The 25083-nt window shown below is 41.4% G+C and overlaps 1 protein-coding gene across 2 annotated transcripts; it reads right to left on the bottom strand.

Moving 5' to 3' along the window:
* Positions 1-5316: 5316 nt before the first annotated feature.
* DYRK1B (dual specificity tyrosine phosphorylation regulated kinase 1B) lies at positions 5317-21606 on the bottom strand. 2 transcript variants are annotated; one of them, XM_029284260.1, is made up of 11 exons: positions 21456-21606; positions 13110-13258; positions 12505-12624; positions 12040-12228; positions 9454-9601; positions 8376-8662; positions 7977-8123; positions 7159-7299; positions 6275-6578; positions 6020-6126; positions 5317-5882 (listed from the first exon to the last, which is right to left on the bottom strand). In XM_029284260.1, exons 1-11 carry the CDS (start codon positions 21541-21543, stop codon positions 5487-5489), a joined length of 2076 nt encoding a protein of 691 aa, XP_029140093.1. In that variant the 5' UTR covers positions 21544-21606; the 3' UTR covers positions 5317-5486. The 2 variants fall into 2 exon arrangements, with proteins under 2 accessions (XP_029140093.1, XP_015672097.1); XM_015816611.1 differs by having other exon boundaries at positions 13113-13258.
* Between the last annotated feature and the right edge of the window lie 3477 nt (positions 21607-25083).

Genomic DNA, 25083 nt, shown 5'->3' with positions numbered 1-25083 from the left:
GCTAAATAAAGGTAGAGATGTGTTAATACGTACTGATCTTTAACAAAACATCGAGCCCAAATATCCATGCTGCTGCTATCTATTACCAGTTATTGCAGATGGAAATTGGAAAGTAACCCAACGGTTTACCAGTGATGCCTTAAATAGGAAATGGCATGTTCAAATTAACATGACAAGTTTTGCTAAATAATTATTGTCGATTCTGCAAAGACAATTTATGCCTTGCTATTGTTTTTGCTTCAAAATATTTTGAGCATATTAAATAAGCATGTGGTTCAGAAGATTTAAAGCTCCTGTGGAAACGCTGCTCCTGGGACAAAATGATGGCGCTCCTAAGGTGTTTACAAGCAGCAGGCAGAAATAAACATAAGAAAGGGAAACCTGCAAATGTCACTGTTCAGGTAACACATTCTCAAGTTTGAAATCGGAGGGATGAGATAGCCATGCCGGTTAAAACTCCTGCCGTGCTGTTTTTTCATACCAATGCATCATTCCCAATATATATGTACACGTAATCCTCGACTTACAACCATTCATTTAGCAACCGTTCAAAGTTACATTGAAAAAAGTGACGGGGTCCTTGCACTTACAACCATCATAGCATCCCGACAGTCGTGTGATCAAAATTCAGGCACTTGGCAACCAGCATGTTTGATGCTTGCAGCATCCCAGAGGTCACGTGATCATTCATTTGTGACCTTCCCAGCCAGCTTTCAACAAGCAAAATCAATGGTGAAAGCCAGTTTAGCTTAATTACGATTCACTTAACGACTGGTCTTTTTTTTTTTTTCACCCTAGCAAAAAATGGTTGTAAAATCAGGCACACCTCACTTAACCACTTAGCAACAGAAATTCACTAAGATGACCCATTTGTGGTCGTAAGTCAAAGACTACTTGCACATCACCACCCTGAGTCCCGCAAGGGAGATAGGGCGGTATATAAATTTAATAAATAATAAATAATAATAATAACTTGTAACTTCACTGTTGATTAACCAAAGATCTCTTGTGTTGTGGGTATGTCAAATAAAAATAGTGTCTATATATTGGGGAAAAAAACTGAAAAAGTGCCAGAAATGACACACATCTGTCTATACAGATCAGGTGTCCCCATTAAGGGCAACATTGACTATTTTCGTTCATACCCTCCTCCCAAAAAAAACCATCTCCCAATCCCAAGCAGGCCCAATCCACACTACTATCACCAGAATAGGGGAAGGGGAAGAAATTAATTTGAAGGGAATTCTCCTCCCTCCTCTGTTCAAAGTGCATGGATGTTAACAGCACCATTAATTTGGCAGCAGGGATTGATCCCTGCTAAAAACTGATAGGGGGGGGGTGAAGGAAAGTCATTTTGGCGGGTCAGATTGCCCCCACCTAGCAATGTGCGTTGGCTTTTCCACTGACTTGCAGAAGAAACTGGGCGATGGTGGAATGTCAACTGGGAACACAGCCTTCCAAACTGGCCTAGCTATGGCTATGCTGTATTGAGCTGGATAAATTAATAGCCATTAGGCTATATTGAGGTTATTAATCCAAGTAGCTCATTAATTATCTATTCAGATATTTTCCTATGTTCCTTTAGTAATGTACATAATCCATTTTCTCAACCTCCAGATGTACATGTAGAGCTGGTGTGAAAAATATTAAAGATTACCACATTTGAGTTGATTTGGCTCAGGAAGCAAAATTGTAGAGTTCATGGCTGAGCTTAAAGAACTTACTTAAAAGGAGGGAAAGGTGACAGAGGAAGCCATATCCACATCAGGGTGAGCCTATAAGGATACGTGACAGTTGTTCTTATGGATCTATTGTCAAGACATTAGATTGAACTAGAAAAATGCAGCACACATTGTGTAGAAATTATTAACTGGAAAAGAACGTGGTCAAAAACATGGGGATCAGAATGTGTGTGTGTGTGAAGCTTCTGATTTTGCCATGAAAAACCTGCTTGTGATTAAACTAATTACATTTTCATGTAATATCCTCGCAATGAAAAGAACATTACATTAGCGACCACAGCAATACATCAAGAGTAACGATAGCGGAGTCCAACATGTGGAATTCTGTATTTTCACTGTATATAATCAGACAAGACTAGAAGTTGGAAAGAGAAAATCAAGCTAACCCAATCAAAACAGTAATTATCTCAAACACACACCCTGAAACACCGGGGATGTCACCCATTAGTCAAAATGGTGAATTAAAAATGAAGGGACTTGAGCAGATTAGACATTAATATCCTCAGCAACCCTATATATAGGCTATGATTTGTACAAGCTAGGCAAATTGCAAATTTCCATTTTCTTCCCTATTTGTCACTTTTGAGGTACAAGATGGTAAAATAGCTCTCCTCAAGAACCAAAAATACGCTATTATTTTTGTTTCCTATCCACCAAAGCAAAATACAGGTCTCATGGCATAAACCCAGTGGGGATCTACAGTGAAAGACTGACAGGTAGATAGATGGTGTATAACTGGTTAACCCAACATGCTACCCTTAATCCAAATCTAAACAAATCATATTATGACTTAGTACAATGTATGAACCTCTCCTATGTTTTTAGCAATTCCTTGCCTTTAACCACATCAGCCCAGGAGAAGAAACAACCCTATCACTTTTTAAATCCAAATGGTTTTAAAATACCCATGTCAGGTTTATGCTACAAGTCTTCCTGCTTACCCAAATTAATTTTATAGTGTTAGGGATTGTATTTACAGCAGCTTTTATCCCCCACCACTCTAATTTGATCTTGTTTAAAACCAATCTCCATTGTAATTTTTAAAGTCCCCCAATTAAAACTCGGGCATAAACACTCAGGCCTAATCCAGGTAATTTGCAATTGAACCACTGAAACAGGAAAGTCAACGTTTCCTTTAGTTTCCATACTTTTTCTTAGATTTATATCTAACTGAAATTAACAGTGACTCTTTGCAATGACAACCTTTCCTTGGGTGGGGCAAGTTAAAATTCAAGAAAGTTAAAATTCTACAGAACTGAGAAATCATTTCCTTCCCTTGTGCACCTGCACGGACTACATACTATTGTGGTTTCTCATTTCAGCTTGTAAAATATTAGTTAAATACAGCAAGAACTGTATTTGCAGTTACAGCTACCCTGTGGTAACTAGCATCTCAATTAATTGGTACCAAGATTAATCACGCATGAGGCAAGTTGCCAAAGATGAAAACTAGTTCCTTCCTTTGTGAATTGTGTGAATTCATTCTGAAGAATATAGAGGGATGAATGACAAAGGTGTGAAAATGTGAACTCCATGGTGGGGAGGGAGAGACAACAGGTAGGCAAGCAAGAACACAGAATCCTTTGATGCTCATTTCTAAACATTTATCGTTTAAGGAGAGCTTGCTAGCTAACAATACATTCCCAAGTTTAGTTTAATTCTAACTAACGTCAGCTCAGAATCAGCACCCAAAACTGCAGGGCGTGCAACTTTTGTGGTGCTTGTTGCTGAGTGGCAGTGCCTGAGGGTTCCGTTTCCAGTAGAAAGTTCTTGGTACAAGCATCAATGAGTGCCAATTTAATTTTTTTAATCCATTATGGAATTGTTCTTGAGTACGGTTGTGACTTTCCCTCCAGTCAGACTGCCTATAGCTATTGATGTCTCCATAGTCCTCCTCCCTAACTGGGTATCTATGCCACTCCTCCTCTGCGGTAATACATCTTTCAAATTTCTTTAGCAGCAACCTGTGCAAGGTATATACCTTGTTGTAAATAACACAACAAAGCCTTACCAGTGAGAAAACTTAAAATGCCATAAACCTGTGTAGATTGTGAAGTATGCTTTGTTTCAGTTTTCTCTAGGTGGCAATGGACACTAGAGAAAAACTGCAGCGTCCTCATTCCAACTATCCAAAATCTAATGAGCGGCCTCCTCACTTCACCAGGTCTGTTTGCACTTTCAAAGCCAGCCTTTATGGCAGATTTTCAGGAAACGGGATCCTAATATCAAATGTCAAGCTACAACGTACCTGTGTGTATGTGTAATGACAGCTAAGCGCAAGGCTAATATTAACACAGAGTGTGAAACCTGTAGCTCTCCGGATATTGCTAAATTAGAACTGTCATTATCTCTGGACATAATGGCTGAAGCCCATGGGATGGGAACGTCACAAGTTTCTTAACCCTGATCCACTGGAATGAGTTTCTAGACTAAAAAAAGGCTGTGCGCCATAGACAAAAGCCACATTCAACCACTTGATATTTCCACTGAGGCATCACCTTTGGTCTGACTTTAGCCAGGCCTGGAACTATGTGTCCTGCACTAGAGAACAAAAGAGAACATCTCGTTCCAGAGCAATCTGCTGGTGCTACAATACTAACACAAAACATCTCTAACTCTGGTCAGACACTAGCACTTTTCTTGACTGCATAGTATGATAGCACTAAGCACCTGGTGAGTAACAAGAAGCAAGTGGAAAGTGGAGATATGTTCTCCAAGAGACCTTTGGCCTTGGTGCATCGGTTTCTTGCCTATCCAACAGGGGAAGGGAGGGAATGGGAGGGGGAGGGGGGGAATACCCATATGAAGTTAATATATTGGTGCATGCTTGGGTGCTAAGGTTAAGGACCAATCTCAAGTGACAATGAATAGTGATATCGGGTCACATCCCTCATTCTCTGCACAGCTTCCAAACTTCCTATTCAAGAAAGCAGAATCAGACGACTGTGCAAAGATGCAAGAGCTCAAGTAAGGCAGAGTTAACAGTTCACAGCCATGGTCCAGCTCAGGTCCCACTTTGCCACCTTTCCTAAGGTAGCCTGGCACGTGTGGTTCCACCCAAGGATGTCAGAGCACAGACCTAGGCACTATCCCCTGGCATACACATAACAAGAGGCAGGTCCAAGATGGCTGTGCATGAGTCAGCATAAACATTCGCTGGTTGGGGCAACCCTTTATTTCCAAGCAGGGAGGGAGTTTTAGCAGCAATTCCCATGGGACCACACAGGCCACCAAGCCCATCAGTCCATGTAGTGCACAGGAGTCTGTCTGTCCGTCCAAGCACAGAATGTTGAAATCTCTCGCACCAGGGAAGGGAATGGCTGGCAGGCCACATGTCGCTGAGTGAATCAAGAGGGGCTGTGGCCAGGAAGGACCGCATGTCAGAGAAAGCACTGACTGAAAAGGGGGAAGGCAGCATCCAGTTTGCAAGGGCGGCAGGATGCTGGCTCCACATGCTTCCCCCTCTCAAATCCCCCCCTCCCTCCCTTGTTCCCACCCAGTTATGCTTACCACTGGCAGCAGGGTCCTGGGTAGTAGCAGGACCTGGTCTCCAGACTGGCCATAGCCAGGCAACTGACCCATCCCACCCCAAGTCCTGGCCCACTCAGATTCTCGCATGTGGAGAAGTGCTCTATGGGCACTAGTTCCCTGCCCTACAGTTAGTCCCGGCCCGTCCAGGCTCTGGTGCAACAAAGGAGTGCTCTCGCTGGGCACCGGCTCCTAGCCTGCCGGGCCAGTCCATCATCAGGAGCTGGCAGCTGTGCCCTGGGGCACACAGACGCCCATCAGTGCAGTCTCGTCAGTGTCTCGGTGCCCACGGCCACGAAGTGGGTAGTTGAGGCCAAGTCCCTCAGGGCGTGAGCCGCCAGCAGTCCTAGTCCGGAAGGCCGAGGCGCCCAAGTGCAAGCCAGAGGAGCCCAGCCCAGTGGGGTTGCAGTCCAGATGGCGAGGGCCCAGAGACACCTCCATGGCCTCCGGGAGTGGAGGAGATAGCGGGAGAGGAGGGCGCTGGTACGGAGGGTGCCCGCTCGGGGGGAAACATGGCATGGCCTGACTAGGTGTGGGCTTATGAGGTAAGATGTGAGGAATACCCTCGTTGTCACCGCTGGCCCAGAGACGCATCTGCTGCTGAGGAAGCGCCTACAGGAAAACAAGAGAAAACAGGGATAATTATAGAATGGATGGACACAGGAAGGGGGTAACGTCATTACTTTTGGGGCTAGGGTTTTAGAGAAGACCTGCAACCCTAAATGGCTGGGGCTTGATATCTAACATACCTGGGGACTCTGCATCTCACAGTCAGCATGCACTGTGCCCATGTTGCTGTAGTAACGATTGCTGTAGCGGTAACCACGGTTGTCATTGGAAGAACCACTGGAACCACCTGTGGGAAGACAGAACAGAGGAGAAAAGGATACTCATCAGATGGAGTAGTATGAACTCTCTGAGCTGAAGATGGAACAGGAGTGCTGGGAACATAAGGAGAGGAGGAGAGCTAGAAAGAAGGGGAGAAGGGAATGAGGGATACATACCCGAACTGGACACAGAACTGGTGGTGCTGGTGGAGTGGCTATGCTCTGTTCCCAGGCTTGGTGAGGTGCTGGCACTCGTATTGGTGCCCTCATCAGCAGTTTTCTTGAAAAAGTTATGCTGCAGGGCATAGAAGGGAGTGATGCGGCTACGGGGTTCATAGTCCAGCATGCGCAGCACTAAATCCTTGAACTTCAGGTAGTCGGAAGGCGAATGGCCCTGCTCTCCTGCACGGCGTCCGCCCGGGCCCCCACTCTCTACCCCTAATACTTCATGCAGCCGCCGTGTCCCTGGAACCTTGTAGTCCTAAAAGACATCAAGCAGCAGGAAAATTAATTGGAAGTTGGAGAGAATATACAATATTCATTACTGTACAGAATCAAAATATTTTCTTTTAATGTCAGTTCCACCAGAAATAATGTCCTTATCTCCTTCAAGCAAAAGGCTTAACATGACCCTAAAAGCCAACCCAAAGAACAGCAGGATGGCTGTTTGAAGTTGTTTCCCACACCCACTTTTGCAGGCAAAAAGTCTGAAGGAAAACAAAAGACCAGAATGTGAGCAGAAAGAGAAAAGAGGATTTAATCAGCAACTGTCCATGTATTTTCATCTCCTTACTTTAGAAAAGTGCTCCACAGGAAACATGCTAGAATGAAGAATTTCATCATGAAAACCCATTTTTTTTCAGTGTCCACCTTTAGCAGGGTATATTAGAGCAGCCTTACAAATATTATTATCATCATCATCCTCGCTTCAGATGCATTTTAGGGCACGGATATAACGTAGCAGGTAGACCTTTAGTGCAGTTATCTACTTTTTCTTGAACGGCAGCAGAACTAGGAATCAGAAGAAACCCCAAGATCCAAGAGTCATGCAGAGTTATTACCTTCCTGCCATCTTTGCCCCGCCGGAGGACCCAGCCCCCCTCGGGCAGCTTCTCAAAGTATTTCCGAGCCTTGGGAGCCTGCTCCAACATGTGAGGTGGTGGCAGTCCCAGCACCTCCACAATCCGGCTCATTTGATCCGCCTGCAAGAGAAGAAAGGGGAGCACAGGATCAGGGGCAGCCGGTGACAGCCACAACCTTGCAGACCTCCTCCCCCGATATATGCATTTCCGATGTCCTTATTTCTTCAATGACCTCTGGAATCCATCTATATCAGTGGTTCTCAACCTTTTTAATGCCGCGACCCCCAACCAGTCGTAAGTCGAGGACTAAACCGGTCGTAAGTCGAGGACTAAACCGGTCGTAAGTTGAGGACTACCCAACCGGTCGTAAGTCGAGGACTTTCCCTGCCCGGGAGCGCCGTGCATGCGTGGTTCCGCCCCCTGCGCCGGCCGAGGCGTAGCTGGCAAGCGGCAGAGACGGAGCAGGCCGACCACCAGCTGGCCCAGCCCAAGGGAGGTAAGGCACCCGCCGGAAAAGGGGGAAAAAATGGCGGACAGCCTTGCTTGGCGACCTCTGTGAAATGGTCGATCGACCCCAAATGGGGTCGCGACCCATAAGTTGAGAACCGCTGATCTATATGCTTATTGACTTAGAAAACTGGTCAGGGTGGCTCAGACACATCCATTATCTTTCACTCAAAACAACCCAGGTTTCGCCAAGCTTGGCTAAGCTCTCTGACTAGGACTGGTAGCCCTCCCGACAGAGTTTCAATTCCAGTGGCTGTGAGTTGTTCTTTGAAATGTAAAGACCACTTTACCTCATTGGCACCACTGAAGAGGGGCTCTCCTGTGTGCATCTCCACTAGAATACAGCCTAAAGACCACATGTCGATTGCCAGGTCATAAGGCATGCCTAGCAGCACTTCGGGCGAGCGGTAAAATCGGCTCTGGATGTACTGATAGATCTGCAAGGCCAAAGATTAAGAGATGGTCAAACTTCTGTACTGAGAGTATCAGAAAGTCGAGGCAGATGGGATTCCTCTCTGTGGACCAAATCAAATGAACTCCCAACTAGGCAAGATCAAAATGCTGAAGATCTGAGAACGAGGGGACCTCTTTCAAGCACAAAAAGTGCCAAGGTGAACCAACAGAAAGGTGTAGGATCAGGCCCTGGGAGACAGTTTCAGAGGGCAGGTTAGAGCTAGAGAGTCACTTACACGCTGGCCCAGCTGGCAGGAGCTGCCAAAGTCCACGATTTTAATGGCACTGCGTTTGGGGTTGCAGAGCAGGATGTTTTCAGGCTTAAGATCACAGTGGATGATGCTGAGTTCAGGTGTTGCCAGGAAGAGCAGTGCAGTACATAGCTGCTGAGCAAACTTGCGAGTGAGATTGAGAGAGACGCCACGGAAGTTGGTGTTACGGAGCAGGTCGTAGAGGTTGTAGGACAGCAACTCAAACACCAGGCACAAATGGCTCCGGAACATGAAATGACGCTTCAAGTGCACTGAGGATGTAAAGAGAGCAAACTGGTATGACAACACTGCTAGCCTGCTACAACTCTCTGCTATTCTTTTGACAGTCAGCCCCTGAAAGAACCTGGTTCATAAAATACTGTATTCAGTAATAAATACCATACTACTGACAATTTTTTTCTACAGTAGGGGGTCCCCAAACCCCAGGCCATAAACTGGTATATGTCCGTAGGAACCAGGCTGCACAGCTGGAGGTGAGCAGTAGGTGAGCAAAGTTTCATCTGTATTTGCAGCTGCTCCCCAGTGCTAGCATCACCGTCTCAGCTCCATCTCAGATCATCAGACATTTAGAGTCTCATAGGAGCGCGAACCATACTGTAAATTGTGCATGCGAGGGATCTAGGTTGCACACTTCTCCCTCCCTTCCCTCCGGTCCTTGGAAAAATTGTCTTTCACAAAACTGGTCCCCGGGGCCAAAGGATTGGGCACCGCTACTCTAGAGCAGACATGTCAAACTCGCGACGTCACGGAGCTTTTTCGCCATTGCCGGCAATGGGGTGGGCGGGGTTTCCCGATGATGCGTCTGGTCCGCGGGCCGGCGGTTTTGACACCCCTGCTCTAGAGTATCACGTCAGTGAAATCCTGTCTTCTTATCAAAAGGTGTGCTGTTGGCCACTTCTCTCCATCCTGTCTTTAATTAACTCCTCCAATGCATGGAAACCTCTCATCAATCTCCAGTCTTGGCTACATCTTATTTAATGTTTCTCAACCAATTCCAGAATCTCTCTCTCCTGTTAGAGACTCTACTCCCATAAACTCTCACCAATGTAGTATTTCATCTCAGTGTCATGCTGGTTCATGAGCTCCAGCAGCCGCAGTTCAATCTGAGCCTGACTTAGAAATGCTTTCTTGTTCTTGATAATCTTGATGGCTACCCATTCCTGAGCCTGTTGATCGTAGGCCTTCACTACCTACAGGGGCAGAAAAAACGTAATAAAATTACCTTGTATTTAGCTTATTATTTATTACATTTCTGAAGACCCCAAGTAGCTTACAAATAACAGTATAAAATTGAAGCATAATCGATCAGTATCAGAATGAAAAGATCTTGAAGTGTCATCATTTGGACCGCAAAATCTTCAGGGATCCCCAAAAGCTCCTCCTAGAGCAGTATTTCTCAACCTCAGCAACTTTAATATGGGTGGACTTCAACTCCCAGAATTCCGCAACCAGCATGAGTGCACATCCTGTTAAACTCCTTAGGATTCACTGGCACAAACCTAACTTATATGGTATAAATCTTGTAAGATGAGGCCTCTATCAACTCAGATGGCCCTGCCCAGATTGTCTCTAACTCTGAGTGAAGTAGGCAGATTTGATCCTTTAAATGCTACATGAAGCCCAACAGGAAATCTGGCTTGGTTTTCCCCTAACAGGGCTACTGTCCACGGATTCAGTAAGAGTGGAGAATATCCTTCACTGCTCTTACAGTCCCAGTGTAGGCTCGAACTTGAGACTTTACCTATGTTCAGTCACATGTTTTTTGCTTTACACCATAGTTGCTCTATGTCAGGGCTTTTCAACCAGTGGTACGGGTACCACCTGTGGTACATTGGCACCTGGCAGGTGGTACACGACCATCCTAGAAAAGTGGTAGCGGGGGAGGGGAATGAGCTGAACCGGTGGCAGCACCGCACAAGCCTGAGCGAGAGACGGCTGGAGCTGCAGGGCTGTCAGGGCTCAGCGGAAGCACCAGGATCAGTGCTGCTTTCCAGCTGATTGGCGCTTCTTCGGGGCTGTCAGGGCTCAGTGGAAATGCCAGGATCAGCGCTAGGCTCCAGCTGGAGCTCGGCACTGATCCTGGTGCTTCTGCTGAGCCCAGAAGAAGCACCGATCAGCTGGAATGTTGCAGCATCTTCAGGGCCTTGTGATTTACATTCAGATGCTTGGCAACTGATTCATATTTATGACGGTCACAGTGTCCCAGGGTCATGTGAAGTGACCAAAACCTGCTGCAACCACCCAGCAGACGGGGGAACAAAAACCAAACACCCCCCATCCCACCCCCGCTGCCAATCCTCAACAGAAATGCTCACAACAATGAAAACCTCAGACAGGAGGAAGAGCGTGGCTGGGTGGGCAGGCGGGTGTCTTGCTCGGCTGTGGCTTGGGGGGCACTTTTTTCAGTGCCATTGTAACTTCAAACAGTCACTAAGCGAACTGTTGTAAGTCGAGGACCACCTGTACTTTATCACTTTTTTCCTTTTTTTTGTCATCAAGTTTTTGACACCTTGCTAGGCAACTGGTGGTACTCGGATGTTGCCATATCCTAAAAGTGGTACAATGGGTGAAAAGGTTGAAAAGCCCTGATCTATGTGACTCTTAAATCATATAATCTCCCAGAGCTTCTCAAAGTTCCAATATGCTCTCTTAAGGTGAGCTTACTCAGAAGCCATTCTGTCAACCCTTGCAGCTGCACCCCTTTTCCCCCGGGTTTAGCAAATATTCAGTAGTGCTGCCCATTGGAAACCAACAAGAACCATTAGGCACTTGGGATGGGCCAGTCAAACAACTCTTTCCTCAAATAAGTGTGGGGAGCCAAACAATTCCATAGTAACCAGAGAGGGATTCTACCCCTAAGATGCATCTTAGCTGCTTCAAAAACAAAAACAAAATAAAAAAACTGAACATGTAGCCACCTATATGTATCGGAGCCACAATCTTGAACAAGTCCATGAATGTCATAGTGGTCATGAATTCAGAAGCTGCATCCCCATCTCCCAATGAAGGAAAACTGAAATTCCAGTACCAACACACTTAGGTAGGAATGAAGCTGGTGACAGGGAGTCCAATGCCGTGTCAATATCCCTAGTATGTCACTAAGGTCTAAAGCCACAATTCCACCATGTACCATGTTAGTAGTTAACTCTTAGGGAAAACTAACAAGTGAAAGTAATTGCTCAATAGAGGAAAACAGTCAAAATTGGGAATTGGAAAAGGAAGCATAGCTTAGGATGAGGTGGAAGTACAAATCCTAGTCACTTACAGGAGACAGGATCTACAGCCTTACAGAGACAAATAACCAGTACACATAATAGAGTACTGTTTTGTGACAGGCAAAAATTCTGTGGGATTTCAAGCAGAATGCTTACACACCCTCCCTTGGAATGCAAACTGGCTTTATGTAGCATTCAAACCATGGGCTCTACCACTGGCCAGTGGCTCTTTCTTTCTGGCCAGATTGAGGGTAATTTGCTGCTATTTCTAAACTGTCTTCAATCTGATGGAAGACGCTATCTGCAGCAAAGGGGGCTTTCCAGCCCACGTTCACAATGGAAATAAGTACAGCTCCACATAGGGTTACAGATCAGATATAAAATTATTTTCTTTGCTGCCCCCATCCTCTGACCTGTCCAAAGGATCCTTTGCCAATGAGTGAGTCTATCTCATAACGTTCTAGCCAGCGCTCGCCATTGCGGACAATGTAATCATAGTTGTCATCATCATAGCCTTCGTTGTGCACTTTCCGTTCCTTTTTGGTACTTGTGTCCTCAGGTGCCACCTGCAAGGCTCGGCGTTTTTTCTTAGCATAATAGACCTGTCAATTATAGCAAAGATCAGAGTGTAACTAAAAACCAATCAACCACCCAATCAAACAGGAAAAGTGTGTATGCACGTGTAACGCTGTGTTTCTTAAAAAAATGAAAGTTACTTTTTCTCAGGGCAATGACTGAAGGTCTCAGGTTGTCTACTGAGAGAACATGGAACGGTACTATCAACATATAAAATGAAGGAAAAATGAGTCTGGTATTTATGACATTACTGCTCTTCCTCCTTTCATATTTTAAGCAAAGCTGTCCTCAAAAGAACTTACCTCATTGATATGCTTGTAGGTTTTGATGAGGTCCACAGAGAGCTTGCGCAGTGGGGCTGTGGCAGAGTCCCGAAATGTAAGTGGGATCCTTCTCTGCAGAATGGCCAGGTCTGGCATGATCTATGGAAGAGAAATAATGAAAAGACAACAGTTAGATATACTGTAGGTATAATTCCAATGGAACTGCCACTCTTTACTCTGCAGTTTCCTTAGGAGAAAAAAGATTCACAAGGAAAAGAGTGTGCAGTAATGATGTTAAGATGACCGTATTTTGATTTTGGAATATAGAGCCTGTCACCAAATTTCAGCTTCTTCCAGGGGCTTGACCAATTTTTTTCTATCAGTTGGAGGTTATGGCTGATACTATAGAAGCCATTTACTTCCTCTGAAATTTCCATCCATGTTCCTTGGTTTACAGGCTGAACTAATGCCTGGATTCTAACAGCAGGTGCTAAAAACCAGGGCTTCAAAACATGCATGCAGATTTTGGTTGGAATAGCCACAGGTCAAAAGCAGGAAAACTGCTAAGTTTAACTGCATGCTTCCTGAAGAGAAGCTGAATGGGAGATCTCTAAGGAAGGCAGAGTCAGGATTTTCCAGGGAACTACCTGCTGATGCTCAGCCATGGTCTGGATGCTGGAGAAGGGAGCATGGCTGTGCTGGCTCGACATGATTGTCTCAGTAGGAAGAGAGCGGCCCAGAGAGGCAACCTGGCTGCAGGGAGGCAGCTGGCATTGTGGGGTGCTGCTGCCACCTAGAGGACAAAAAAAAAAGCCTAGATGAAAAATATTGCAAAACATGGTTGTACTGCCCCAAAATAACATTATGCCTTGACCGCAAAATGAACTCCAGTTTAAGAAGAGAGTCAGGTATCTCCATTACAATTTAGAGTGAAGATGTGGCCCAGATATTTGGTTCTATTCCTAGCTTTTCTGTAGGAAAGAAGGAGGGGTGCCAATGGATCTAATTTCCTAAAATAGCCCAGAATGACAATAGAAGTACATCAAATTGTTATCTATATTTCAGTATTAAGTACATTTTTAGTAATACTGTAAACCACAAAATGAGGGTCAAGCACATACATTCACTATTTTAATGGTCATTATTTCCTAGCATTTTTTTTTAAATTTACCTTGATTCTCTTTATATTTGCCAAACAAGAAGAATGTATTTGTGCGGCTTCAAGGTATTGCATTAAGAAATAAATGGCATGTCTTTTATTTTTCAGACTCAGTACTTCTAAAAGTAGCTACTGAACAACACCAAATGGAAAACTGAGGGACAAATATGAGATGAATAAAATGTTGGCACCCAGATTTAAACCACAGAAAAAGGAAAAGAGAAAGAAAACGATGGGTACCTCCCAGAACACTTTTAGTACCTCATTCAGTGCAAAGGTGGCGGCTTTCAACTATCGAGCAATGCAGCCTGGCAGGTATGGTGTTACGACTCTAAGCACTAAGATTTGGGTTCAAACTCCATGCTCAGTCCCGAAGGTTACTGGGTAACCTTCAGAACAATAACTATCACTCAGTTAATCCTCCTAGAGCAGTGTTTCTCAACCTTGACAATTTTAAGGCATGTGGACTTCAACTCCCAGAATTCCACAGCCAGCATTGCTGGCTGTGGAATTCTGGGAGTTGAAGTCCACATGCCTTAAAATTGTCAAGGTTGAGAAACACTGTCCTAGAGAAGTGGAGAACTATGGCCCTTTTATGAATTGTGGACTTCAACTCCCAGAATTCCTCAGCCAGCATGGCTGGCTCAGGAATTCTGGGAGTTGAAGTCCACAAATCATAAAAAGGCCATTGTTCCCCAACCCTTTCTTTTCTTTTTCTTTTTTTTATTTATTTATTTAAATTTTTATTTATAAAACAATTTAAAAAAAAAACATTGTTAAGAACAGGGGTGTCAAACTGCCGGCCCACAAGCCGGATGCGTCGTGGCAAAACTGTGCCCACCCCATTGCCGGCAATGGGAAAAAAGTTGCGATACATCACGACACGTCACGTGATGTAGCGAGTTTGACACCCCTGGTTAAGAAGATCAAACAAAGGGAGACCCAATATATAGCCCTCTGAGCAGGGGGTCTTCAAACTTGGCCCTTTTATGACTTGTGGACTTCAACTCCCAGAATTCCTCAGTCAGGCACGCTGGCTGAGGAATTCTGGGAGTTGAAGTCCACAAGTCATAAAAGGGCCAAGTTTGAAGACCCCTGTCTTAGAGGAAGGACAGGATAGAAATGTAATCAATTCTAGGCCTCAAAAATGAGTTTCTCTTTACCTTTTAGCATCAAGGATGCATTCCTGAGGACGTCCTATCTATCACTACTGTAATGGGATTTTGGAAAGGGAGGATTAGAGGATCAAAGGTGCACACAAGAAAAGCAGGAGGAGAAACTAAGGTGGGGCCAAGCTTGAAACACATAAAGGAGGGGCAAGAAGTGGAAAACGAGAAGAAGGCATAGAAGAAGGCATTTACATTAACTTTTGGTGAATACCTCTCCTTGGATACATTTTCTGGTAGGCTGGGACCACAGGGATTGAAACAGGTGGGGCTTAGGCAAGAAGCAACATTTTGTGTCATGTAGCCAAACCAAATTGCTTAGGGCAGGGGTAGTCAACCTTGTCTCTTTTATGACTCGTGGACTTCAACTCCCAGAATTCCTGAGCCAGCATAGCTGGCTCAGGAATTCTGGGAGTTGAAGTCCACGAGTCATAAAAGAGACAAGGTTGCCTACCCCTGGCTTAGGGCCATGCAAAATGTTGAAGTGGTGACTTATTTCAAATGAGATTCAATTGAATACCCTTCCAAATCAAGCCTATGATCTGAGGTGTCTTCAGATAGCTTTGGAGTGATTTGATAGTGATCCAAAGATTCTTTGCAGTTTCTGGCTTTCGGAGTTTTAAATATTTTTCCTTCCATAAAATGACAAAGCTGAGGAGCAAAGTAGTAGAAGCGACTGGATTCCCTGATGGTGACATGAATAGCTGGATAATGAACTATGCCAACAAACGTCCCAGCAAAACAGGTGGTCTGAGAGTGGTGAACCCACTGATCTTTAATAATAACATTTTTAAAAACAGGTTTTTGACGTTTTTATTTCTAAACCAATTCAGGCAAATTCTTTATAGTCTGTTTTCTCATCCCTTCCAGACTGTTTTAAAAGAAGCGAAGGGGGAATAATAATAATAATAATAATAATAATAATAATAATAATAATAATAATAATAATAATAAAAAGTTGGAAGGGACCTTGGAGGTCATCGAGTCCAACCCCCTGCCCAGGCAGGAACCCTACATCATAGTTCAAAAATATATTGCAATTAAACCCTGTAAGGTAGCTAGATAAAATTTTGCAGGTTGGTGTCCTCTAAAAGTTCTATCACTACAGCTATTTTCATCCCATTCTGCAAATAAAGTAGCTGAAAAGTTTTAATTCCAAGTTTTAATCCTGTTGCTTCTAAACCCTAAATCTTACATGAAAATCAAATCCTGCCATCTTCAAATACTAAATCTTGAGTTTGTATCATATTCTGGTTGTTTTATGCACCCCTACACATTTTAACATTAGTTTTATTTATTAAAACAATGAAATACAAAAGAAGAATCAGTATTATGTAGTGGATTACACAGTAAAGAAAAAAACCTAAATATCTTAAAATATTTAAAATGATCTATATGTAACAATAAATAACAGAAAAACTGATAAAGTATAAATACCTATATAAAATTAATAGACATTAACTTATCCTTAAATCTAAATCATATAGCAATACAAACCCTACAAATAAGATCACATTTTGAACATAGTTAGGTAAAAGAGTTCCCAAGAGTATATGGAGTAATCAGTGTTTTAACTGTTTTTGGCACTGCCTTGAGATTCTGGACTATCGTTTATTGCTCTTCTCCCACAAGAAATAACTTTTTACTGTCAGTGCAAGAACATATCAATGTGAATGTGTGGAATTCACTTTTCCTAATACACAATTATTACAAACAGTCCAGACAAGGTCCTGATAAAACACATAATGTGATTTGAAGAGGCAAGTTTTGCAAAGCAATGAATAAGAATTCACTGAATAATCTGGAAGTGCCAAGTGTCCATCCTTCTTGCTTCTAATTTCAATCTATGTCGCATATGATATATATGCTGCCTAATGTCCCAGATGCATTTTCCCCATTACACTGATATAAAGATGAAGGCCAAGGGCTCATTCTGAAACTGTTGCAGGATGTTTATGATCTGGCAAGTCACCCATATTCCCTGTGCAAAGAGGCAATGTCTCCCCTCAGCTGGAAGAGCTATTCTACCTATCAGCCTCAGCCCCAATCATAGTGGCTAGGCTAGGGGAACTTGGATAGAATTGACCATTTATTTTCACTAGATCAATCTAAAAGATCTGGACATCTTCACATGGTTCACGCCTCAAAGGCAATAAGGTGCAGGATCATTGTAAGTTACAACTAACACTAAGAATGTAGGCACATATTTTGTTCTAAACTAGCTACCTGCTCCAAATGACATTATAGATAATTTCACTCAACTAGTTCTTGGTCAGTCCATGTGATCCAGCAAGAATTCTAGCACTTTGCATATTTGACTGAGGAAGGCCAGCTCTGATTCTCCCCCCACCCCAGCAATTGCTTGTAATTTTGCACTACTCACAGCATTTTTTTCAAAGTATTCAAATAATCCCAAAACTTGAAATAACTTAAATTTTGTTCAAATAACTTACATCCATTTGCATGTTATATTAATAAGGAAATCATGGTGTTTTCTAATAATCTGTAAGTATATATAAACGGTCTTCTCTAATTTTTAACTTCTAGATGAAAAACTTCTGCAGGACCAGACCAGATTACTATTATCAATTCTTTTTTTCAAAGAAAAAATATTTTACAGGATACTTTTTTTTCCCTCCCAACACTACTAATTATGAAAAAATACAACATGAAAGATTTACTAATATAAGGTATTAATCTAATTATATGCCAAGTGGAATTTTGTGTGTGCAAGTGTGCTCTCTCTCTCTCTCTCTCTCTCTCTCTCTCTCTCTCTCTCTCTCTCTCACACACACACACACACACACACACACACACACACACACACACACACACAAATTCTCTGATAGTCATGAGAAGTGGTAGTGCAGGTCACAGAATTCTAGTTTTATATCTACTGGAAATCTGATTTTGACTTCATTTTCTTCATGTTACTCTGTTATAATGGAACATATACAGCCTCGATACGCACAATACCGGTGAAAATAGTTTTATTTATCTGTCACATTTATATATTATCAGAATTCAAAAATTTGTAGAAATATAACCTAACATGACATTAGAAGGCATTACTGTATATTAGTTCTCCTTTACAGGAAGACCTGCCCTCTTCACAAGAAACTTTTCTAGACTAAAACTGTAAATCTAGGCTCAAATTTGATTCTTAATGATTCACAATACATTCCAAGGGACCATTGGAAGAAGACATGGGACATAGCTGAGAGAGAAATTAGCTGAATAAGGACACATCAGGACTGCAAGAAGTAATTTAGTTGCCATGTGAATAATGTTTCTTTGGAAGCTGAGCTAGATTTGTAACACTTCTAAGCCAGCATTGTCTACATTGATTCAAAGGCAATTCTCTTGGGCTTTTAAGAGATGTTTTCTTCAGACCTATCATCAAAGACCTTATATTAGGACTGAACTCAGGGCATAGTCTGCAAATGATATGTAAGTGTTATAAAATAATGGGTGTGGTTAATTTCTGCTACTCTGAAGTGAGGATAGTCCAAGAATGGATTCCACGGAGCAATGCTGCAGGAACAAGGATCTCAATGAACACTTTTAGACTCTCTGTCAAGTACCGTCCTTCCAAATGCCTTGATGTCACATAAGCTGTGAAGGATTTTTAATGTATTGCATATATTCATCCTGGTGGTGTCCCATCCACGGATTTGAGCCTTTACCGACTTGACCTCAACATGAAAAATATGTGGCTAGACCATCTGCTGCAATTCAAGGAGGCAAGGCTGTTTGTTTAGTTTAAAATGCAGCCTTGCCTTAAAAGTACCCACAAATAACATAAGCCAGTGACATGTCATATTAGTCAGTAGTCAAAACAGTGGGCTGGAGCCTGGCTATGTCTGCACAGCATGTAGGTTCTACACTGTGGGGGAATTAATTATAATGCAATTAATTACAATATATTTAAATCAATGCATTTAAAAGTATAGTTGTTTAAATGAATTGGACAAGGATTTGAATCAAATGCTCCCATGTCTCTCAAGATGCCATATTAACATAATATGATACCAAGGGAACAGCAGAACCCACTCAGCATTAAACTAATATTAAGGGAGCCTTCAGAATTAGCACTGAAGTTATAGGCTATCTCTTAGTTACGTTTGTGATTTCTTTCCACCGAATTATTATTATTTTTTTTTGCTTTTCCTCAAAACAGAGATAATTTAGATCTGCGCAACTGTTCCCTTTGCATATAAAACGCAATTTTATGAGGTTCGATCTTGAGGTAGCTCTGTTACTGGTCAAATCTCTTTGTGTGCTATTTTAAAAAAAATGTTTAAAATGTGACTGTTTGCTGTGTTTGTTTTGTTATACTTTTTTTGCTGTTCGTCACTCAGAATCACTCCTTGTAAGATCGGTGGCCAGTTAACTTTGATAAATAAATAAATAGAATTTATTATTACTAAGGATGGTGCCCCAGCAACACTCCAAGTACTAAGTGCTATTCTTAGATGTGGAAGGGATGTTTTAAGAGTGGCTGGAATGGGATACAGTAGTGAACATGTTAGAGAGCTAGCCGTTTCTATTCCTAGCTCTGCTCCACTGAAGCACAAAATCCAGTACTGTCTTGGCAAGTCCAGCCCAGCTACCTGCAATTCTTAGCAGGACAGCATCTCTATAATGTTAGGCTAGCTACAGCTGCATACTTAGCAGCAGGGCTTTGGTACTGCGCTTCTGCCCTGTGCAGACAACTTGAGTTCACAATTCTGGTCAGGCAGAGAAAGCCTGATTCCAATTCAGAAGAGTTTGCTTAACTAAGACAGCCAACTTCTTTTCTCAACTAAAAGTACAGTTAAGTAGGTGACAACACAGTCTTTACTGAACATAATGCAGAAAATGATTTATAATTCAGTCCAATCCTAGGGTTAATTGCAAGTCTTTTCCAACAATAAGCTAAAATGTAAATCATATTTTGATCCCCCAGGATGAATATATCTTAATAAAGTTATTTTTTAATTAATTGCTATTCATGATTGGCTTTATTATGTACTATGGAATATGGCATTCCAAACAGTACAGATTCTATAACTTAAATAACTGATGATCAAAACCTTTAAAGCCTATGGAGGCATTGTCTCTCTATCAGTTATGAGTTGCATCACCCCCCATGGATTGTACTCTTGTTTTCTCCCCACTGATACCTCACTCCCTTCATCTTTCACACTTTAATTTTACTTTAAAAAAAAAAAAAAGGATAGTCACAAGTGAATTCTCAGAAACACAATCTGGATGCACCTGTACTGTTTATTAAGACTTCTGTATCTTGGATTCTATTTAGCAATATGAATATGAAATTAATAAATCTAAGAATAATTTAGACCTAGAAGTATTTTATTTTTAGGTCCAGCTCAACAAATGTTCTGCTATTAAACGCAACTGCAAATGGTTTCTTGAGTTTCATATTCCACATGCATTATCTTGCATGTTAAAGCCTATGTCTTGTAGCCCTGTAACGGTTTAAGGGCTTTTTTGTGTTTATAAAATAAAAGTTACTCAAGTTGTTTCCCTTCTTTTCCTTTAGTAAAACAAAGTATCTTTCCATATCTTGAAAGGAGGATGTGAGCTCATACATTTAAACAAAGATTTTGTTTCTTTACAACACTTTTTCTCTCACAAGAAATTATTTATACAATAACATTTTTAAGAAAATACTGCAACCACCTTAACTCAGATCACCTTAACTAAGCAGATCAAACAGTGTTTCCATCAGATAAGTGACAAAGATAACCAGCAATATAATATGCAACTCTCATAAAGTTCACTGTTCATTCAATCTAAATAAAATTCTGCAACTGTGATAAGATTAAAAAACTTCCATATATGGAATATTCCTCTGCTATAACAATAATTATATGCATGATCTTTATGATGCATTGGTGTAGAATTCATCATGTTGAGTCTTAGAAATTCATTCAAACTCAGCCATGTTACTCTTAACTTAGGCATGTAAACCCTAAAGATGTACTGTTATGGTTCATAAGATTTTCATTCTCATTACACTGAAGACAATCTATTCCTTGCATTTGAAGAAACTAGGTCACTTCATCTTCAAGAATAAAAAGGCATCCTAACCTAGATTTTAACTGTTAAATAATTTTTAATATCAATTTTACTGTTAATTTTAATCTATGTTTTAAACTTCCTCTCTATATTTTTAACTTTTCTTAACTATCTTGAGTACTTGTCAGAGTAGAAAGGCAGGATATAAATCAAATAAATAAACTAACACTTCAACTAGACCAGGGGTGTCAAACTGCCGGCCCGTGGGCCGGATGCGTCATGCCGAAACCGTGCCCACACCATTGCCGGCAATGGAAAAAAAGCCACGATACATTCCGCACGTCAAGTGACGTTGCGAGTTTGACACCCCTGAGCTAGACTTTCCTCCTCAGAATGCTTCCAGTTTCTCACATTGCTCTTTTATATGGCTTAAAAAATATTTTCACATTACAAAGTCCTCTTCCATCTACTTCAACTGTAAAACAAAATGCCTTTTCCTTCTCTAAATAATCCACTGTCTTTTTGCCCTATGATCATAAACAACTCTATACCTCATCCGCCATCTCCATATTGACCGCTTAGGAGAAGGATATCATTAAATGGCTACGCAGAATCCTTCTGCTACCACAAACAGATCTTACCTGTGACCATTTTTCTGCTATAGCAAGTAGAAGGCAGAAAACAGGAAGGCTCTTGCCGGGCCCAATGTGTCTGCAATGTCAGCAACATTGTACAAGATAGATCTTGGCTATGGAGAGGATCACCATAGAGAAAGACCACTTCTATTCAACCACATACAATCCACTGAGTTGACAGCCAGGCTTTTTGGACACTACTCACCCAGGTTGTGCCCCTGAGTGAGTCTTAAAGCCACAGTGAGCTAACCCAGAAAGCAGTGCTACACAGCTGTCATTGCAAAGGCTATGGAAGGTCAGTGGGCTTGGAATGCTCTTTTGCCTGGATCAAAGCAAACAGCTGGTTGCATGCCATGGCCAAGTGGAAACTGATCAGAGGAACAGCTGACAAAAGATTTCTAAATGCAGCCCAGAGAAGCCACTAAGGAGAGGACTGAAATGTGCCAATTCTCAACTCCTCTAACAAATGCTTCCTCTAGGCTGCCACTTGCCTCTATGAGTTTTCCCAATGGTATTCACTTGTTGGTAAAGGCCCGGGCCACAAGATTTTAGGAGACGTATATAAATATAATCGCTTCTTTTCTGCCAAAATAAAGCATGCTGTTTCAATATATTTTGACAATGTATTGAGCAAGTTCAACTTATGTTTTATTCAATAAGCCATGGTTAAACAAGACAGTGAGCATTTGTGGTACACTCACTTTTGCACTATTATTTTGCAGCAAATTGCTGCATCCAAATGCACAAACCTTGCAACTTTAACAAAAACCCAGAAAGTTTTCCAGCAACTACAAGTTTAATCTGATTGGTCACATCAGATCTTTTGCCTCCCATAAAAATAGGGTTGGTAGTTTTACTATCCATGAAGAGACAACAGTTGTCTTAAGCAACTGTTCGACTTCTCCAGTGCTAAATTTTAATGACTGACTCATTGATCAGTAAAAACACTATTCAAATAATTAGTGTAAAATATCTGCAGAGACGTAAGGCCTTATTAAACTGTAATGTATATGTTTTGGTATAGTCATACTATTGTTACCAATTTATGTATAATCTAACTTCTGAAGAACAGTCTGGCACATAGAAATGACAGAGGCTGTGTCTTGAACATTTCCAAAGTAAAGTTTGCTGGCCACAGCATTGGTGAAACACAATTCCCAAACATAGTCTTTCTTAGCACCTTCTTAAAGGGAGGTAAAACTGAAAAGAAACTTTATAAATAGCAAAAAGAAAAAAGAATGGAGCTGTAGGCCAAATTATACTTCTTCCTGGAATTGTCTGATCTCTCATTTTTCTGCTCTTCAATAAATTGGCTCCATTCTATAGTCCAACACCACTACCATTCCTAAGAAATTAATCTAAGACATATAAGAAAGACCAAGCTTGTGGGAATTCTCCAGGGAGAATTGGGAGAAGGCAAATGTGCCCTTATCTTTATATTTCGGTATCACAAGAGAGGCATTGTGTATACATCTGAAAGAGTTAGAATGTGAAATTTAGTTCAAATCTAACATTGGTGATAATAAAACATCCAATTCTAAATCTGGAAGGGATTCCTTGAAATTTAGTTTCTTGCCTCTGGCAACCTGCTACAATTTTAACATCAACACCAGGTGCCTATTAACCCTCTTTCTTAGAAACATCTGATGAAGAATAAGCCAATAAAATTATATCATTATTAATGGGCATTAAAGATGGGATGATGCTGATGTTGTTCTAACCCTGTTAAACCAAATACAATTTATTTTCTATCCAACCATTAATGCATGGGGTAAATTTTGTTCCCCCCCTCTCTTGGCATCTGAATATTGAAAGAAAGTCCTGCAGTTTTTCCTATCCCAATGATACCTGATTATCCCTCATATCATTGCCTCTCTATCCTCTTATTAATTCCTTCTAATATATTAACACGTTTATTTTTAAAAATCTAGCATTCAGAACCTCAAATAAGGTCTTACCAATGCTAAGCAAATTAAAGTACATGTTGATATATTCTCTGAAGAGACCAAAGAAAAATGAAATAATTTCTGTAGTTAATACTCAATGCCACTCTTAAGTATCTGAAGCACGTTCGCCTATTGGGAAAAGAGCAGTCTAGAGAACTTCCAATGAAAAAGATCCGAGTTACATTCCTGGAAGGAATGAAGACTTTTTGGCTTCTTTTTTGCAGTATTTTTTCCCTTAACTTCTGGGTCCCTTAAGGCATTTCTGTAAGTCTTGAGAAGGTACTGTGTTTTTCCTGACAGCTTTCAAAATTGTGTCGTCCATACTTTTGCTGTGCCCAAGTACTTGCCACATCTTCTGCCAGTGATTGGAGGAATGGTTTCTAAGCCATCTGGAATATATATAAGATAATATATATATGAGATAATATATATGTTGCACTGTAAAAGCTCCACCTGAACAGTAAGGAATAGCTTTTAAGAAAGATACTAGGATGGAACCTCATGTTTATTTGAACTAACATTATTTTGCCATCTAAATGGTTTCAGAGATGGTTTCTAGATCAAACTTGCATTTTATACAATTTGAGCTGGCAATATGATGAACTCGACTAAGAACTTGAAGCTGTATGGAAATACCACACAATTTTCCCAGATGCCTATTGAATTCCAAACATGTAATCAAAATGAGTACAGTTGTCATTTCTGGAGGTCTCTATTTGCTTTCTACCTTTTCATATGTTGATCTCCACCAAGTTTTGAAGCATTGGGGACAAAAACTTGGAGAGCCAAAGACATGTGCCCATCAAAAAGTATTTTTTTAAAGCCTTATTTTTGTACATTTTCTCAACGTAATCTGGTCAATTACTGAGATAAGAAAAAATGGAAAAGAAAACCCCTTCCTTTAAGTTGGAAGATTACATTACTTTTCTTGCAAAAACTAAGGTTACTACATCAAAATGACCACTGGATAGCAGAAGAATGATACAGAAAAGCCTCAGTTGCCATCTAGTGGTCATTTGGATTTTTGCCCAGATAATACATGATACCCTCAACTGGAAACAAAAACACAACATTTTCCATCTTTCTTCTTTAGTCGGCAATTTCTCTATCTCTAGCTGCTTATCATTTGGGTTCCTTGTACATGAATCTATGAAAAATATGCAGTTTATCAGAGCAGTTCTATTGAGGATCCTGACTCCTGACTAAGACTTGTTCTATAACCCAACACTAACTAGTGATAATTAAAAATTACACCTATGCTAGGGCCACAATATAAACCCAGAAGGAAGTGGATGCAACAACAACCTGATAATTAGCAAATTAGATTTAATAAATGGGACTCTTCTGATGCAATTTTGGAATGTGTTCCATTTATCAATGAACAAAGATACACTAGTGTAAAAAAGCGATTGGTTTAAAAACAGCTGCATTAAACAAATCACATCTAAAGAGATAAGAAGTTGATGCCAGCACAAGCTGAAAAACTGCACTGCATACCAGTAAAAATTTAAAATTTTAGACTTTCATGGCTGCCGGTGAGTTCTATACATATCAACATTGCCAGCTCTGCTGCTGCAATGGCTTCTGATGGAACTGTACAGCTAGCACAATTGCATGGCTCCTACACAAGGAGAATGCACAACAAGCTTTTTGAGGCTGCATATGTCTCTTGTCAGAACACTCTTGCT

This window comes from Protobothrops mucrosquamatus, unplaced genomic scaffold (assembly GCF_001527695.2).
Source record: "Protobothrops mucrosquamatus isolate PMUCROS unplaced genomic scaffold, P.Mucros_1.0 scaffold468, whole genome shotgun sequence".
Classification (NCBI taxonomy): domain Eukaryota; kingdom Metazoa; phylum Chordata; class Lepidosauria; order Squamata; family Viperidae; genus Protobothrops; species Protobothrops mucrosquamatus.
This window is presented reverse-complemented; position numbering and strand designations above follow the sequence as displayed.